Source organism: Aethalodelphis obliquidens, unplaced genomic scaffold, assembly GCF_003676395.1.
Source record: "Aethalodelphis obliquidens isolate GAN/ISIS:26980383/991018 unplaced genomic scaffold, ASM367639v1 scaffold53, whole genome shotgun sequence".
Classification (NCBI taxonomy): domain Eukaryota; kingdom Metazoa; phylum Chordata; class Mammalia; order Artiodactyla; family Delphinidae; genus Aethalodelphis; species Aethalodelphis obliquidens.
This window is the reverse complement of record NW_020837997.1, coordinates 13,338,806-13,356,979: the sequence shown is the minus strand read 5'-3', so window position 1 is coordinate 13,356,979 and position 18,174 is coordinate 13,338,806. Positions and strand designations below refer to the sequence as shown.

General features: G+C 54.7%; 1 protein-coding gene across 1 annotated transcript in view; it reads left to right on the top strand.

The window, feature by feature from the left end:
• The window catches only part of GNG7 (G protein subunit gamma 7), a 154,524-nt gene extending 137,500 nt beyond the window's left edge, over window positions 1-17,024 (top strand). Inside the window, exons 4-5 of the mRNA XM_027086008.1 lie at window positions 10,061-10,179; window positions 13,464-17,024. Coding sequence (XP_026941809.1) covers window positions 10,099-10,179; window positions 13,464-13,589 — 207 coding nt within the window. The 5' untranslated portion in view covers window positions 10,061-10,098 and the 3' untranslated portion in view covers window positions 13,590-17,024. The remainder of the gene's footprint in view (window positions 1-10,060; window positions 10,180-13,463) is intronic.
• Window positions 17,025-18,174: the final 1,150 nt, after the last annotated feature.

Here is an 18,174-nt window from a genome sequence, read left to right as displayed (position 1 = left end):
GTGGTTGTACTATCCTATGCTCCCATCAGTAACGTGTGAAAATTCTGATGTTTGTACATCCTCCCCAATACATGGTATTGTCGGTCTTTTAGATTTTTGCCAACTCTAAGGGCTGTGAAGCAGTCTCCCACGATGGTTTTCATTTATACTTGCCCTGATGACTAATCATTGAGCACCTTTTCAGGTGCTCATTGGTCATTTCTCTGTCAATTTCTAAAATGTTTTTCCTGCCTGAGGTTCTAGGGCTTCTTGAATCTGTGGCTTAGAGTTCTTTTTTTTTTTAATCAGTTTTAGGAAATTATCCATCACTATCTCTTCCAAGATTGCTTCTGCCCCTTTCTCTCTCTCCTCCTTCCAGAGCTCCAATTACACGTGTGTCAGAACTTACTGCATCCTCTGTGTCTTATACCTTGTCTCATGTGGTCCATGCTTCATTCTGGATATTTCCTATCTTCCAGTTCACTAATTTTCTCTTTAGTTACCTTTAATGATACTGCTTCTTCCATTGTGTTCGTTTCAGATATTGTCAGTTTCCACACATCCGTTCAGTCTTTTTCTTTAGTTTCCAATTCGCTGCCAAAATTCCAACCTCACATATTTACCATAATTAATATAGTTTTTTTTTGTTGTTTTTTTTTTTTGCGGTACGCGGGCCTCTCACTGTTGTGGCCTCTCCTGTTGCGGAGCACAGGCTCCGGACGCGCAGGCTCAGCGGCCATGGCTCACGGACCCAGCTGCTCCACGGTATGTGGGATCTTCCCGGACCAGGGCACGAACCCATGTCCCATGCATCGGCAGGCGGACTCTCAACCACTGCGCCACCAGGGAAGCCCAATATAGTTATTTTAAAGTCTGTCAATTCCAGTGTATCGAACCCCTGGGAGCCTGTTTGTATAGTCTGTTATTTCTGCTGATTTTTGTTCATGTGGTCCTGTCTTCTTCTGTGCCTGGTCATTTCTGATTGTGTGCTAGACATTGTGACTGCTGACTTGTTTGTAGAAATAATTTGAAGCCTAAGATGATGTTGTTTTCCACCAGAAAGGGTTCATTTTTACTTCTGTCCAGCATCTAGGGCTGCTAGCAATCTAAGTTCACCTCAATCCAGTATCGGGAACTGAGGTTATTCAGAACTCAGCTACAGTCACTGTGAGGGCCTGTCTGCTTCCTGTGGACCCTTTTCTTAGAAGGCAGGACTCTTTTGTCCTAGCTCATACCAAGGAGGAGTTCCCCAATCTCTCTCCCCTTAGGAGGCCCCGGATCTCAACCTCTGAGCCCCTAGCCTTGTGAGGGCAATAGCCACTTGGCCTCTTAGCAAACCCTCCACCCCAGTAAAAAGCAGCCCCAAAGCCAGACTCCTGGGTTTCCATCCTCCCCAGATCCTGGATGGAAATCTTCACTATCTTAATAGTGAAGTCCTCCAGTCCTCCAGTCCCTTCAAGCTTCTCTATTCCATGAAGCTTTGCTAGTTGCCCTCGTCAGGAGAGCGTCCACACGAGCTGGCCCACCGTCATTGGAGTGAAATCTGCAGATAGAGGGTTTTTTGGTTGTTGTTTTGTTTTTTATTTATTTATTTATTTTTGGCTGCGCTGGGTCTTCGTTGATGCGTGCAGGCCCTCTCCAGCTGTGGCGAGCGGGGGCCACTCCGCGTTGGGGTGCGTGGACTTCTCATTGCGGTGGCGCCTTCCGCTGCAGAGCACAGGCTCCAGGCACGCGGGCTCAGCAGCCGTGGTGCACGGGCTCAGCTGCTCCGCGGCACGTGGGATCCTCCCAGACCAGGGCTCAAACCCGTGTCCCCTGCACTGGCAGGTGGATTCTCCACCACTGCGCCACCAGGGGAGCCCCAGATAGAGGTTTTAGTGCAAAGTCCAGGTGGCTGAGGAGGAGGCCATGAATGTATCAGTAGATCAGCGTGATCTTAGAGCCACAGAACGACAGAAGAGGATCCATGCTCAGCTTTTTTTTTTTTAAATTAAGTTATTTATTTATGTATTTTTGCCTGTGTTGGGTCTTTGTTGCTGTGCATGGGCTTTCTCTAGCTGTGGTGAGCGGGGGCTACTCTTCGTTGTGATGTGCGGGCTTCTCATTGCAGTGGCTTCTCTTGTTGAAGAGCACGGGCTCTAGGCATGCCGGCTTCAGTAGTTGTGACTTGCGGGCTTGGTAGTTGTGGCACGTGGGCTCAGTAGTTGTGGCTCGCGGGCTCTAGAGCACAGGCTCAGTAGTTGTGGTGCACGGGCTTAGTTGCTCCTCGGCACGTGGTATCTTCCCAGACCAGGGCTCAAACCCGTGTCCCCTGCATTGGCAGGCGAATTCTTAACCACCACTCCACTAGGGAAGTCCCTCCACTCCTAGTTTTAATACAGTCCACTTCAGATCTGCCCCGCTTTCCCCCAGGCCAGGTGGGCTTTGTGACGCCCTGCCCTACCCGGCCCCTGGGCAGATGAGTGGTGTGGCCACTGCGGGGCCAGCAAAGTCCGAGGGCAGGGAGATTTCCTAGTAGCTTCCAGCAAACCGGCCAGTGCGCACTCACTGTGCAGAGGAGGTCCAGGCACCTCGTCTCTCGTCCCTCCTCCCCCGCAGCTGTGTTTATATGTGGCAGTTGCCACAGGTTCCTGAAGGAGGGCCCTCCCCGTGGCTGCCAGCCTCTGGGGCCCCCGTCCCCCAACATAGGAACCTGGGGACCTGGAGGTTGGCCAGGCCCTACGCCGAGAGGGAGTGTCACTCTGAGCACTGAGCAGAGCTCACTGGAGCTCAGAGAGGGGAGGTAACTTTCCCCAAACCACACAGCTTTGGGAACTGGGACAGAATGCAGGTCTGCCACTTTCCACAGGGGCTCTGCCTCCCCCTCTCTCCCCCCAGGGCTGTGCTCTTTTCTCCTTCAAATGTGTTCTTGGTTGAGTTTGAGGGAAACTCTGAAACTCTGGCCCCGTGTGACTTCTCCCAGCCACAGAGGTTGTTGGATGCTAAGAAATTCTTTTTTTTTTTTTTTTCTGGCCAGGCCAAGCAGCTTGAGGGATCTTAGTTTCCCTGACCAGGGATTGAACCCGCGCCCTCAGTAGTGACAGCACAGAGTTCTAACCACTGGACCGCCATGGAATTCTCAGATGCTAAGAAATTTAAACCCTCTTTGAAACAAACTTCTGTTCCATTCAGTACCATTTCACTTCAAACTGGACCATTTCAATTCCAAAAAACTTTGCATTTTGCCTAAATGAACCTCTTTCAGCTGCTGGGTTTCTTCTGATAAGAGAGTTCCACAAAAGCCTTAGATTCTGCCCCCTGGGGACACTGGGCGATGTCTGGGGACATCTGTGGCTGTCACAACTGGGGGAGCTCCTGACATTGAGTGGGTGGGGGCCAGGGATGCTGCTCAAACCCCTACAGTGCTCAGGACGGCGCCCCAGAAAATGATCCAGCCACAAATGTCAATGGGGGTGCTCACGGTGGCGTGGGGGCAGGTCTGCAGGCAGGTGTCCTGGCTGGGTGAGGGATGCAGGAGAAAGGGACTTGGATCTCAGTCAGGGATAGCGGCCAGGACAGGCGACATTTAGACCAGACCTTCCTGGAGGGGTGAGTGGTGACAAACGTCCCGTCTGCACACATATGAGTCGTGGGAGGGCTGGCAGAACCTGAGGCCGGTGAGCATCGGGCCAGCAGCAGTGTCCCAGTTTGATATTGTCCCACAGTCACATAAGATGTCACCATTGGGGGAATCGGGGGAAAAGGGTGCATGGCACCTTGTACAATTTTTGCAACTGCCTGTCAGTCTGTGATTATTTCAAAATACAAAACAGCGCAGTTTTTTACTTGTGTGTGTATATTAGGATCTTTGCAAGTGTATCCCCTGCAGTGACTTTGGAAACTGTTTGAAAATGTTTAACCTGTAAAGTTAAACATACACCTGTCCTAGGAGCCAGAAATCCCATGCCCAGGCATTTCCCCAGGAGAAACAGAAACTTAGGTTCCCACAAAAACCTGGACATGAATGTTCACCACGGCTTTACTCACCATTGGTATTGGCTACGGGGCTGTGTGCATTTCTAAGTTCTCATCGACTGCATGCCCCAAAGCACGGATTTTACTGGATGCAAGTTGTACCTTAATGGAAACCACTTCATTAAAGGAAATCATAAAAACAGTTATTAACCAGACTGTCAATTTGAGGTTCCCTTTCTGCCTTTATCCACGTATGTTTTAATACAGTGGTAAGTAGCCACACATCCCCACTTTATCCATCTCTCTGTTTTTTCATGAAACACCTCCTCTGGGCTCCCCATCTTTGGGTACCATTTATAACAGTTGCTCCACTAGGAAAACACCCCACTGAATTAGCCATTCCCCTGTTGCAGGACACATGGTTTCATTCAATTTCTCACTATTATAAATAACACCGTTGTAAACACCTTTCTATATATAGCTCTTTATTTCTTTTGATTTTTGTTCCCTCGGGATAAATGCCCCAGCAAGGGATTTGAGAGGACAGCCTTGTAAGCTCCTGATGTCCAGTTTACGAGGCTGAGATGGGCCAACAATACCAGAGAGTCGGGGACGAGCATATCCCTACCTGCGTCAGGTGTCGCTCTTCCTGCAGCCTTCCTGGTGTCCTGGGTGAATGAAGTGCTGGCAGCCCATGATCCCTCCAACCTACTTTCGTCAATTGCTAATGAGGCCACGCTTTGTTCACTTTGTGTTTTTTTTTTTTTTTTAACATCTTTATTGGGGTATAATTGCTTTACAATGGTGTGTTAGTTTCTGCTTTATAACAAAGTGAATCAGTCATACATAAACATATGTTCCCATATGTCTTCCCTGTTGCGTCTCCCTCCCTCCCACCCTCCCCATCACTTTGTGTTTTACCGGTTAAATTACTTTCCACATGAATTCCTCGAGTGAGTCCTCTCCCGATATAAAATACCCAGCTAAGGTATTATTAACATGACAAAGAGGTCACTTTCCAGTGTATCGTTGCCATGGTTCTTCCTAGGTCGCTGGTCTTGGGTTTTAGTTTTATAGGTTTGCCGTGAAGAAGTTCTGAATAGTTTTATACAATCCTAGCTGTTAATCTCCACTCGTTCTGTTGCTTCAGTTGCTAGGGGGTAACTTCTCTGGAACAGAAAATCAACATTCTATACATTTTCAGTAATCTGTGTATATCTTCTTTTTCATCCTATGACTTGTTTTGTTTTGTTTTTTTACTTTGTGGTCACGCCGCACGGCATGTGGGATCTTAGTTCCCCAACCAGGGATTGAACCTGCGCCCCCTGCAGTGGAAGCGCAGAGTCTCAACCGCTGGACCACCAGGGAAGTACCCATTCTATGACTTTTTATATGGAATCTCTTTGGTTGGGAAAATGAGGCCTAATATAATCCAGAGGTTTCCCCCCTCCAATCCCGGGGGAGGTGGCTCTGCCCCTGGGCCACACGGGGCCATGTCTGGGGACGTCTGTGGCTGTCACGACTGGGGGCCTCCTGGCATCGAGTGGGTGGGTCCAGGGTGGCTGCTCTGCACCCCGCAGCGCCCGGGACGGCCCCCCACAGAGAGTGACATGGTCCCAGTGTCAGCAGGGCCTTGGGGGAGGGACCCTGTTCTAACTCGGTGTCCCCCATCCTGCCATCCCCCAGCTCGCCATCGAGAAACACCACCCTCCCCCAGTTGTGTTTAATCCTCATGTGCATTTGAGCCTGGCATCTGGGCTCAGGTCTGTAACACTCCGGTGATGACCCTCCCTCTGTAATCAGCGCAGCCTCACAATGCGTCCTGGCGTGCTCAGGGCCTTCACGGTCCTTGCCTTGCAGCCACGCACCCGCGATGCTTCTGTGGGATCCAGCCTGACCCTGGTGACTTCCTAGCCCTTTACTGGGAGGCCAGCCAGGGCCTGCTGTCGTCTGTTAAGTTTCTATTTTTAGGCAAACCTCACCCCAGGTCATGCCCCCAGCCTTGCCACGCTAGAACCGGCCACTCCCCAGGCGGAATCTGACCGCTACCTGCAGCCCCAACCGCCTAACCCCTCCCTCCTGCTTCCCAAGGCCCTGCCCGGCTTCCAGGGCCTTCCAAGGCTCCACGGGCCAGGCAGGACTGGCCAGGTCTGGTGCCTGGAGCCATCACGTGTCTCTGGCAGGGAGGCAGCTGGTGAGGAATGTTCCCGGGCTGACTCACGGCCACTGCCTGTCCTGCGAGAGGTGACCTAACCCCGGGGGGCACGCGGTGAGGCAGTGACTGACCGTGACACCGCCAGGACCAGGACGTCGGTCTGCTGTCTGGGCTGCCGTGATGCAACTACGTCTGGTCTCAGCTGCTCATGCACACACACACGTGCACACACATAGATACAAACTGACACACGTGCATGCACATGCATGCAGGCTCACACACGCACATACATGTAAACAAATGCACACACACACGTGCATGCACACACACAAGCACACACACCCCCCAATGCAGCCCACTCCGGCCGTCCCGGGGGGTCCAGGTTATAACCCAGCCTGGAGGGAGCCTCTCAGGGCATCGTGCCCGGAACAGAAAGCCAGCAGCACCGAGGGGCTTAGAGCTGACGAGGGAGGCCATGGTTTGGGGTGCCCCACGGGGTAGCCGGGCCTCCTAGGGTCCTGGTGGACACTCTGAGTGTGGGTGCTGAGCAGGACTCCCCGGCCTTCCAAGGAAAACATGCTGTGAAGCCACCCCATTTGTTCTCTGTCAGCATCTATATTTAGTGCTGAGTAATTTAGGTATTTTTAAGTCGAACCAAGGGCGGTTTTCCCTGAATTGGATGTTTTGTGGCCGCTGTGAAGCTCTCTGCTGAATCAGAGCCCTCTGGAAGCCCACATGTGGGCCCTGTATGCCCAGAGCAGGCACATTCGGGCCTTTTCTGACCCAGAAAGGGGCCTGGGTGTCTGGCGGGAAGGCAGGCAGCCAGTAGTGTGGAAGGGATTTTTTTTTTTTAATGGAACTTGGATGGAGATCACTGTAGGTTCACACGCAGTCGTACCAGATCGCAGAGAGAAAGTCCCTGCCTCACCTACCGAACACAGATTCCTGCAGTTTTACTTGTGTGTGTGTATTAGGATCTTTGCAAGTTTATCCCCTGTGCAGACACGTGAACCCCACACACACAGTCTAGATCTCCAGCACTTCACACAGCATGAGGACCCGGTGTCCGCCTGTCCACCCAGACCCCTCCCCAGGCCGCCGCCCCCCTGCAACCACAAGCCTTTCGTCCATCTCCACGACCCTGTGGTCTCAGGGCTGTTCTGTACATGGAACCGCACAGCATGTGGCTCTGGGGACTGGCCGCCTCACTCCGCGCGATCCCCTGGAGGGCCATCCAAGACGTGCACGTCCGCGGTCTGTTCCTGTTTATTTCCGAAAGGGAAATTTTTTGAGAACCTGAACTCTGCCTTTACTTTTCTGCAGCCGCCCCTCTGGGAAACAGACAGAGGTACAATGTATGATGACAGAAGCACATGGTGCTACTGAAAGGCCTGGGTAAAAGCCAGCCCAGTCGGGCGGCTCCCCAGGACTCCTGAGCTTGGGCTCTGCACCCCACCATCCTGAACGAACACTGCGTGGACACACTGGGAGCGTCTTCAACCCGGGCCACGCGCACACTGGGGCCAGGTCGTTCTCTGATCCCATCTCAATGCCAGGAGCCCCTCTCCCTGTCGTGATGACCACAGACGTCCCCATGTGTCGCCCAGTGTCCCCTGAGGACAGGATCTCCCCAGGTGAAACCCCTGGGTTACGGATTCCATGGGCGCCGCCAGGGCAATGTGACCTCTGAGGTCCTGGATGCTGCACACATTTAAGTCCACACCTGAGTGGGAAGGAGAGGAGGAGGTGACTCTCAGATGCTGGGGGCCCCCCTGGTTTACACCAGCTGACCATCGGGGATTTATCCTGGTGTCCAGTGTGACCAGGGATCAGACTCGATTTCTCAGCCTTGGCGTTATCATCATTTGGGGCTGGGCCGTCCTCTGTGGGGGGCCGCCCTGGGCACTGGGGTTGGGGGGTGTTGAGCAACAACTGTGGTTGAAAACCACAAATGTCCCCGGGCATCAGCAAGTGTCCCCTGGGGGCAGGATGGCCCCAGTTGAGAACCAGTGTCCCAGGGCTCACTAAATGTAGATTGGATGGAAAAAGTAGAATTTTCACCACCTTAAGGGACAGAAAAATTGTGCATAACTGAATTATAAAAAATAAATTTACATCACTCGTACATGGCTGGTGGGAATGTAGAATTGCGTAGCCACTCTGGAAAGCAGGCCGGTGTTCTCTTAAAAAATTAAACAAGCAGTCGCACTCCTCAGCATTTATCTCTGAGAAATAAAGGCTTATATTCACGCAGAAGCCTGCACACGGACGCCTGTGGCAGCTTTGTTGCCGACACAGCCAGAACCGGGAGCCAGCCCAGCTGTTCTCGGACAGGCAAAGGGTTGCGGGGCACCTCCACACCGTGGTCCTTTACTGCAAAGGAATGAACTGTGGATAAGCACAGCCGCAGGGGTGGATCTCCAGACAATTAGGTCGAGTGGGAAAAAACAGCCAATTCCGAAAGGCTCCTTACCGAGTGGTTCCATTTAAACAGCATTCTCCGGACTTCCCTGGTGGTCCAGTAGCTAAGACTCTGCGTTCCCAACGCAGAGGGCCCAGGTTCAATCCCTGGTCGGGGAACTAGATCTCACATGCCTCAACTAAGACCCGGCGCAGCCAAATAAATAAATATTGAAAAAATAAATAAATCGCATTCTCATCATTAATTGAATATGGATGTAAGTCAGGTTAAGATGGTTTTATCATTTTTTTTCCTACATTGCGTGCTTTGACTTTTTATTTGAACAACAGTGAAACTTTGACTTTTTAACCGAAGTTGAATGGCATTTGTCTTAATCCTGCCCAGTTATAGACCAAATCATACCTAGAAGATGTTTGTGTTAATTTTACTTACACGAGCCATTTCCTGTTCAAGTGGCCTCACTCTGTCTATTGCATCGTTCTTGCCAAGTCTAAGCTCTGTCGTGTTGGGATTCTTCTAACAGTGAATTTGTGGGGTAGAAACGTATCATGCGCTATACATTTTATTCATAATAAACTAAGTTATAGCCTATTGCAACCTAAAATAAAGAAATAAATAAACAGCATTCTCAAGGCCATGGTACTAAAGTTTAAAAGGTGAACAATAGCCATGGCCTGGCCACCTGCCGTGGCCCCTGAGGGAGGCATGAGGACCCTAGGGGTGGAAGTGCCCCCCATCTCCCCTGTGTCAAGGTCAGCATCCTGGTTATGACGTCACTACAGCTTTGCAAGATGCCGCCGCTGGGGGAAACCAGGCAGCGGGCGCACGGGCTGTCTCTACTGTTTTCTACAAATGCATGTGAATCTATGGGCATCGCAACATTTTAAATGTAATTAAATTTTAATGTGCTGGACAATTGACCAAATGAAGGAGGGAAACAGGCCCAGGCCCTGCAGAGAAGGGGTGGGGTACCCAGGACCCATGGGTGCAGGCTTCCCACGTGATCTGCCTTGGTCCAGAGCCAGGGGTCTCGCCCCTGGGCGACTCTGCCCCCAGAGGACACTGGGTCATGTCTGGGGACATCTGTGGTTGTCACACTGGGGGTGCTCCTGGTATCAGGTGGGTGGGGGCCGGGGAGGCTGCTCGACACCCCACAGGGCCCAGGACGGCCCCCAAGAGAGAATGATCGGCCCCAGTGCCAACAGTATGGGGGGAGGGGACCCAATGCAGGAGCAGGAATCAGAGAAAACTCCCCTCGTTCTGAGCCAACCAGGAGCCGATGCAATGGTTTTGCGAGCTCTCCTGGGACCCTCAGTGGTCATGTCCAGTGAGCACTTACCCCCGACCAGCCGCAGGAGGGGACTGTAGGAGAAGATGTGCTTGGCCGGGCCTCTCACTGTGACCCAGGGGCACAGGCGTCATGGCTGCAGGGTGGCGGGGATTCAGAGCCCCCTGAGGTTTCCGGAAGTGGGGCATCCCTCCTCGACGTCCTCCACCTGCAGTCCTGGGGCGTCACGAGCCAGCTCACATCTGTCTGCTTCTCCCCACAGCTCTCTGGACGACAGAGGCCCAGAGCTGATGGCAGACAATGTCAGCCACTAACAACATAGCCCAGGCTCGGAAGCTCGTGGAACAGCTCCGCATCGAAGCCGGGATCGAGCGCATCAAGGTGAGCAGGGGAGAGAGACCCCCGGGCGCGCCCTCAGCAAACGGTGGGCACGGAGGCTAGCAGGACGGTAGGGGTTTGCACTCGGCTCTGCCTCTCGCTGTGTGACCTTGGGCCACTCGACCTCTCTGAGCCTCAGTTTTCTCAGCAGAAAGACGCAGCTGATGTAAACCTACCTCATGGGTTGTTGTGACGATTGATGTGCCAGCATGCTTTGTAAACAGAGTGGGACCAGAGGCAGGCCTCGAGTGCTGCTGTGAGCCTGCCCCAGCCCTTGGGGTCCGTCCCTGGACGGCCCCAGAGAAGGCCAAATCAGGCCCCTCCAAAAGGGTCAGCGTGAGACAGTCACTTTCTCTTCTATCCCCTCATCCTCAGAGCTCTGTCCAGCTCCCCTGTTGTGACAGATGCAAAGAGAAGTCAGAGGCCTGGCCCCAGGGAAGAGAGGACACAGGGCCTTTCCCTGTTTACTTTCGCCACTTCTGCGTTGATTGCATTTTTTGAAATAAGCATGTTTGGTTTTTAGCTAAAAAGAGAAAAAGGACAAGCAGCTCCTCCTAGCAAACGCTTAACCCATCAGGGACCAGGAACGTGCAAAGCAAAATAAGATAGTGCGTAATCGGGCAGTCAGCTCTGCGGGCTTTTTTTCTTTTTTTTAATTTGCATAAAGTTAACTGTTTTTAAAGTGCGCGATTCAGTGGCATTTGGTGAACTCAAAATGTGCAACCATCATGACTAATTCCAGCACATTCCATCACCCCCAAAAAGAAGCCCGTCCCCATTAGCAATCACCCCACATCCCCTCCCCAGCCCCTGACAACCAGGAACCAACTGTCTGTCTGTAGATTTGCCTGTTCTGGACGTTTCCCATCAATGGAATCACACTGTGGGTCCTTCTGTGTCAGGCTTCTCTCACTGAGCATCATATCCTCAAGGTCCATCCACGTTGTAGTGAGTGTCAGGGCTTCACTCCTTTGCATGGCTGACTGATGCTCCCGTGTGTGGAGGGACCGTATTTGTTTATATAGCTGAATCTTAAGTCCACGAGTGGACATCAGGATGACATCCAGGACTTTCAAAGGATATAGACCAACGGGCCAGTCATGGCCTCCCACACGAGAAAGCTGTCTGACACTGTTCGAAATCACCTTCTCACCAAACCCATGTCCACTTTGCAAAGGACGGTGAGCCACCTCCGAGAAGCTGATTCCTGCCCCAGACAGGAATGGGTGGGTGGCTGGGTGAGGACCAGGGAGTCTCCATCCAGGGAAGACACGGGTCATTTATGCTTCCACATTAGCCGTGCTCTAGCTACCCACTGGATTAGTCAGGGATATATGACTATATGTTAGAGACAGAGAGGGAGCATGAGAGGTAGTTTAAGGCATTGGCTCACGCAGTCGTGGGGCTGGCAGGTCTCAGGGTGGCAGGGCTGAACCACAGGCTGGAGACCCAGGGAAGAGCTGATGCAACTTGAGTCTGAAGGCCGTCGGGAGGCAGAATTCCTTCCTCTTCGAGGGACCTCAGTCTTTCCTCTGAAGGCCTTCAACTGATTAGATGCGGCCCACCCACATTATGGAGCGTCACCAGTTTTCCTCAAAGTCCATCGATTTAAGTGTTAATCTCACCTTAAAAAGACCTTCGTAGAGACATCTAGGCTGGCATTTGGCCACACGCCCAGGTACCTGGCCTAGCTAAGCGGACACAGAGAATCAGCCGTTACTCCACGCATCTGCTCAGGCCTTGCTTCCCTCAGCACGGTCATCCCCCAGTCACTGCTGGTCGCGGGTTAGGAACGGAGGGCCCGGCAGTGCGGACACGGGACCCCGTGTGGCCATGGGGCCAACCCCTGTCGTCGCCTTGCACCTCCAGCCCAGCCAGGTGGGAAGGAGGCTGCAGCACCCCCCGGGTGGTGTCGTGGGGGGCGCCTCCCACGAGGCGTCTGAATGTTCCAGGACTCTGAGCATTCAAAGCATTCCTTGGGGCTGAAGGCAGAGCAGCCCCGGTTGAAGTGGTTTCCTCTCAGCGCCGAGCCAGCCCCGGCCCTGGCGGAGGCCGCTGACTCAGGAGGCCGCTGACTCACCCGCCCGTTTGATGTCGGGAGGGCTCCCCCCGCGGGCGGCCTTTGAACGTGGGGAGGAGCAGAGTCGGGCGTGACCGGTCTCCCTCCCGTCCCGCCTGAGGTTTTGAGGCCCCAAGACGGCGACTGGGAGCGCAGGGCCGGCCTGAGTGAGAGGCCGGCGAGGCAAGGCGGAGGGCGCGCAGCATCCAGGGGCCCCCGGGGGCTTGTCTTCCAGGCGGAGCAGTGGAATCCGAGCCTGGGGCCCTGGCGCCCGGGGCCACAGCTCTGGGGCGCAGAAGACCCTCCGCAAACTTTCCCTGCCCGCCGCTCTTCCGGGTGGGAAGGGGACTGCTGAGGGGTCAAGGCCGCAGAGATGCACCCGGGACTCGAGGAGCCCCCCAGGTCCCACAACGCAGCCGCGGTGCTGCCAGCAGGGTGGGGCACCCCCCGGACACTAGGCACCACTTTACCCACGCCAGCTTCCCCAGGGCTGCGGTGGGCCCTCCCTGCATCTCCTCCCTCCTCTTTTGGGGACCCTGACGCAGGGGGTCCTAAGTGTCAGCCCCCTCACTATGGCCACCGACACCGCGACAGCTCACACAGCACAAGAATCAAATGCCGAAGGCCTTGTCCCGCCTCTCGGGCGATGTACCTGCAGGGTTCTGCCCGTCAGGTCCTTTCTTCGACTGATTCCTCCCCTGACCCTTCCCTTCAAACTCCACACAACCCCCTCTGGAGAAGGTTCAGTTCTTCTGCTTATTCAATCTTAAATTTCCGGTAAAATACATATACGTGACATAAAATTTACCATTAGTGATACTGAGTACGTTGACATTGTTGTGCAACCTGATGCACCACTGCCTAATTCCAGAATATTCCATCACCCCAGAAGGAGGCCCATCCCCATGAGCAGTCACTCCCCAGCCCCTGACAACTGCCCTCGGTGTCTGTGCATCTGCCTGTTCTGGACGTTTCCCATCAATGGAATCACACCCTGTGGGTCCTTCTGCGTCTGGCTTCTCTCACTGAGCATCGTGTTCTCGGGGTCCATCCACGTGGTAGCGAGTGTCCGTGCTTCTCTCCTTTTCGTGGCTGAGAGATGCTCCCGTGTGTGGAGGGACACGGTGTGTGTCTTCAGGTGACGGGCACTGGGGTTATCTCCACCTTTGTGCTGCCGTGGGCACGGCGCTTCTTATCTTTCCTCTCTTGTCCTTGTGCCCACACACAGGTCTCCAAAGCCTCCTCCGAACTCATGAGCTATTGTGAGCAGCACGCCCGGAACGACCCCCTGCTGGTGGGAGTCCCCGCCTCGGAGAACCCCTTTAAGGACAAGAAGCCTTGTATTATCCTATAGCTCTATCTTCCCTCAGCTCCTCCCTGACCCCCGCCCCCCCCACCCCGGCCAAGGCATCATTCAGTACACAGTCAAGCAAAACTCTTCATTCCAAAAGAAATGCAAAAAGTTGCCGTCACCCAGGTGGGGTAAAATGTATCCTCTGGGTTCAGATGGATTTTCAGACCCCATATCGCAGCCCTGTCAGGGGCCGGGCTCCACCACCACTTCTCATGGGAAATAGCTGAAATGCCCAGGCAACGCGGTAACGATTTTTGAAAACGGCCTTGCCGTTTGAGTCATGGTCTAGAGCCGAGCTGGGCGGGGAGACGGGAAGGAGGTGGGTGAATTAGCCGCTGGCGTGGCTCACCCGGCCGGGTGGCGAGTCTCACACGGTTGGCCATTTGTGAGGACTTCAGCCAGGTTGATGATGTGATGCCTTTGGCCAGGGTGTGTGAAGTGGACAAAAAGTGGGTGGAGTTGGGAGGAGGGACATAACGAACTTTTTTCAGAAATCTTTCTCCTTTTCATTTAAAACCTCGTAATTCCGTACCGCTAAAATCGGGTGTCATTGGCTGAACTTGTAGCTAAGCTGGGTTGTGTGACTTGGATTTCAGGGGCCGGGAGGGGGGCTTTGCCTGTGAAACGCACCCCTGTCACCCAGGGTCACCCAGCTGTGTGGCTTTTGTGTGGCATGTGTCATCCGACAGCCATGCTGAGGCCCCCTCCCTTTCCTGGGGACCCCGCCCATCCCAGAAACGGATTTTCAGCCCATGGCTCTGGTCACTGCAACGACCAGCTGTGTTTTCGTTAGTTTTCAGCACGAGACATCAGCGTGGGCAGTTAGAGGCTATGGTCATATTTGGCTCTTCCGTGTTTTGTTCTGTTTTTTTTCCACTTTCTGCATCTCCATGGCCATTTTTCAGACAGAAATGCAGCCTGGGGAGGCCAGCCCGGGGCCCCCTGGTGCTTCGGGGTATAAAATGGTGCGAGGGAATTCCCCGGTGGTCCAGTAGTTAAGACTCCGCGCTTCCACTGCAGGAGGCACGGTTTCGATCCCGGGGAACTAAGATCCCGCAAGCCGGGTGGGCGGCTGGCCAAAAAAATAGGTGTGAAATTGTCTGGAAGTAGCTGCAGAGGCCCTGGAGATGGGATCCTTTGCCCAGAAATGGAGAGGCACTGGCAGTACTCCCCTCTGCGCTCACACCCGGCCGCCCGGAGCACCTGTAAGGTGTCGCATAGTTGATGGTGAGGGCGGGCTGAGGGGCTCTTTTACAATTGCTGTTTCCTCGGTTACAACAAAAACATTTAAAGAGGTGGAGGCAGAAGGACGGGTCAGATGCACACCTGTTTTCGGCCACCTGATCCCCGGTGGCCCACCTGCCCGTGCGGCCCTGCGGGGGCGGGGTGGGAAGTCAGGATCCCAGGGTCCCCCGAGCAGAAGGGCCCTGGGCAGCCGGCACAAGGCACGCGGGTTGGTGGGACCCGGAGCCTTGAGCTCCTCTCCCGACGCCTCTGCTCCTCTCGCGCCCCTGGGGCTCAGACCGTGCACAGCTGCGAAGGCTGGCGGGATGCCCGGCACCCCCCATGGCCGGCTCCCGCGGGGTGCAGACCCAGGGCCAAGCTTCTCCCCAGCACCCAGCTCTCTCCGGCCGGTCCGGGAGCACCTGGGGCTTCGGGGAGCCCACTCCCACACCCATGCAGGTGGAGGGGGGAAGCCACAAAGCCCCCCACCCCACGCTGCTGCCCCCGTACACTGCGCAGGCAGCCAGCGGCCCAGGGGCGCCTGGCCTGCCCACGCCTGGCAGCACAGCAGGACAGAACAAAGCCTGTTCCAGAAACCCCGGGCGCACCCCACGGCTGGGGGTTGGGGAAGCCAGGGCACAGCGGGGCTTAGCCCGAGGGTCAGAGGGGCAGCTGGCAGAGCGAGTCTGCTGGCGAGGACAGCCCACCAGCCATCTGCCGACTGGTCACCCTTTGCTCCGTCCGTGACAGAAGCCTTAATCCCTTCAGCCTGAGCTCGGTCTGCGCACACCCAGCCGTCCTCCTGCACCCCTACTGTCCCAGCCTCCCGCTGCCAGGCCCCGAAGAGGACAAGGGGTCCCGGTGCTGAGGTCACAGGTCCCCGGGCCCAGGCCTGCCCTCTCTCTCGGGCCCCTGCCCTGCCAGCTGTGCCAAGTCTATCCCCACCGCGTGTCCCCGCCGACTGACCCCGGAGAAGCCAGTGGGAAGCCAAGCCCAGGACCCCTGGCCGATGGGGTGGAGGGACCCGAGTTTGGCAGCCCCATCGCTGGCGGCCGATGGCCGCCCCACCCCACCCCCACAAGCCCTGAAGCAAAATCGCACCGGGCCAGAGGCCCCCGAGTCAAGACCCCAGGGACCCAGCGGTCTGGGTAAACTGAGGCCCAGAGAGGGGGAGGACCACCGTCCCCCAGCCCCGCCCCATGGCCACACCTGCCCCGCTGCCTCCCCAGGTGCCCGCAGCCTCGGAGCGCAGGGAGGTGGCAGTGGGCAAAAGCCCCACCGTGGGTTTCTTTCCAGCGGAGGAAAAAGCGCTCTTCTCCTTTTTTTTTCTTCTTCAACATCAGGGTCCCCAGCATAGGCCTGAAGCATCACACAAGCTTGTGCTCTCCTGGTGCAAGTGTCAGTGTGAAACCATGGTTTTCAGGGCGTTGGGAGACTGTAAGTGCCCCGCGAGGCCGGGAGCCGGCAGTGGCAGCGCGGGCCTCGGGGGAAACCGGCGCCTTGCAACCACATCCCGGGGGGGAATTAAGGACACAGGCACCCAAAAAAGGCAGCCCTGGGCGACGCGGGGTTTCTGTCTGCAGCCTGCAGTGTTTCCTGTGGGCCTGGCCCGGCCCGGCCCCTCCCCCATCCTCCCTAAAAGTCACCCCCCAGGCCAAGAATTAAGTGACTCGGTTGTGACCTCCAGCCCCCTTGGACGGATGGGGACGCAGAAGGTGCTCTTTCTCCCTTTGATGTCCCGGCCACCCTGTCCTGTCGTCGCTGGGCCTCCAGGCAGCTCATCCATCTCGAGCCCGGGGCGGGCAGGAAGAGGCCATCGGACCACCGCCCCAAGCATGAGTGACCGGGGGCAGTTTCCGGGCCACGGTGAGGCCACCACAGGTCGCTTGTCCTTCAAGAACCTGCCGCGGGGCGCCTTGAAAAGAAGCCATATGTCGACACCACTCCCCCGCTCCCCTCCCCGCCCCGTTTCCTTCTGTCCTCAGAGACCATTGCCAAACATTGTAAAGACCGGTTCCCGGTTCTCAGAAAGCAATCCGTGGTTCTAGTGGGTTCTACCCCATCTGCGTTTGGATGTCCAGTGCTTTTTATTTCTGATTTTTAAAAACTTCCAGGTGTGCCACACCCACTTTCCTGCAGTGTTTGAATATTGTGTGGAATTGTTAATACCAAGTGAATTAATGCACAATAAAAAGTCTCACTGTTCCTTTCCTCCCGGCTCCGACCCTTCCTTGGCTCCCTGGCCGCTGCGTGCGGTGGGGGGGGGGTGGGGGAAGACAGGGCGGGGTCTTGGCTCCGGCGGGACGGCTTCCCCTCCACCCCCCACTGACCCAGCTGCCCCGGGAAGAGGCAGAGTGGATAGAACCAGAGGCAGCGTGGATAGAACCGGGCTTCAGGCAGCAGCACAGACGAGGGAGCTTCAGCTTCTGATCTACAGTGGGAGAATTTCGGGGGAAGCTATCTGAGGATCTCCACGCGTGTAAGCCGTGGGTCCCACGGTTTGGAGGGCCGTGGGAAAGCGCCACGCTCCTCCGAGAGCTTGGAACCTGTGAAGATCTTAATCTTGCCCCTTCCTGCTCTGCGTCACCCAGAGACCACCCTCGACCACCAGACTCACAGGAAAAAGTGGAGGGAATCTTGGCCCTGCCCCATAGCACACCACGAAGAGGTAAATCTTTAGTAATGGATCTGTAAGTGGGGGATTCTGGCCCCTGAGCGGAGAACTTTCTCTGTATAAGCTAAGATCCTACGTGCCGTCTGCGCAGAAAGAAAGAGAGGGAGGGAGGGAGACATGGATGTATCACTGTTTATTTTTTTAAAAAATAATAAAACATTTATAGATTCAGCTGCATTAAAAATTGTCCCCTATGTATCAAATGTATAAGATTAGGGAAAGGAGGGGGGAGGGATAAATTAGGAGTATGGGATTAACAGACACAAACTACATAAAATAGGTAAGCAACAAGGATTTACTGTATCGCACAGGGAACTCTATTCAATATCTTATAATAAATCAGAATGGAAAATAATCTGAAAAAATATATATATGAAGCTGAAAAAAATTTTTTTTCTCCTGGAAAAATAAGTATAAGATTAGAAAGCCGTTCTGCTGTACCCCTGAAACTAACACAACTTTGCCAATCAACTATACTCCAATATAAAATAAAAACTTTAAAAAAAAAAAAGATTAGGGCTTCCCTGGTGGCGCAGTGGTTAAGAATCCGCCTGCCAATGCAGGGGACACAGGTTCGAGCCCTGGTCCGGGAAGATCCCACATGCCGCGGAGCAACTAAGCCCGTGCGCCACAACTACTGAGCCTGCGTTCTAGAGCCCGCAAGCCACAACTGCTGAAGCCTGCGTG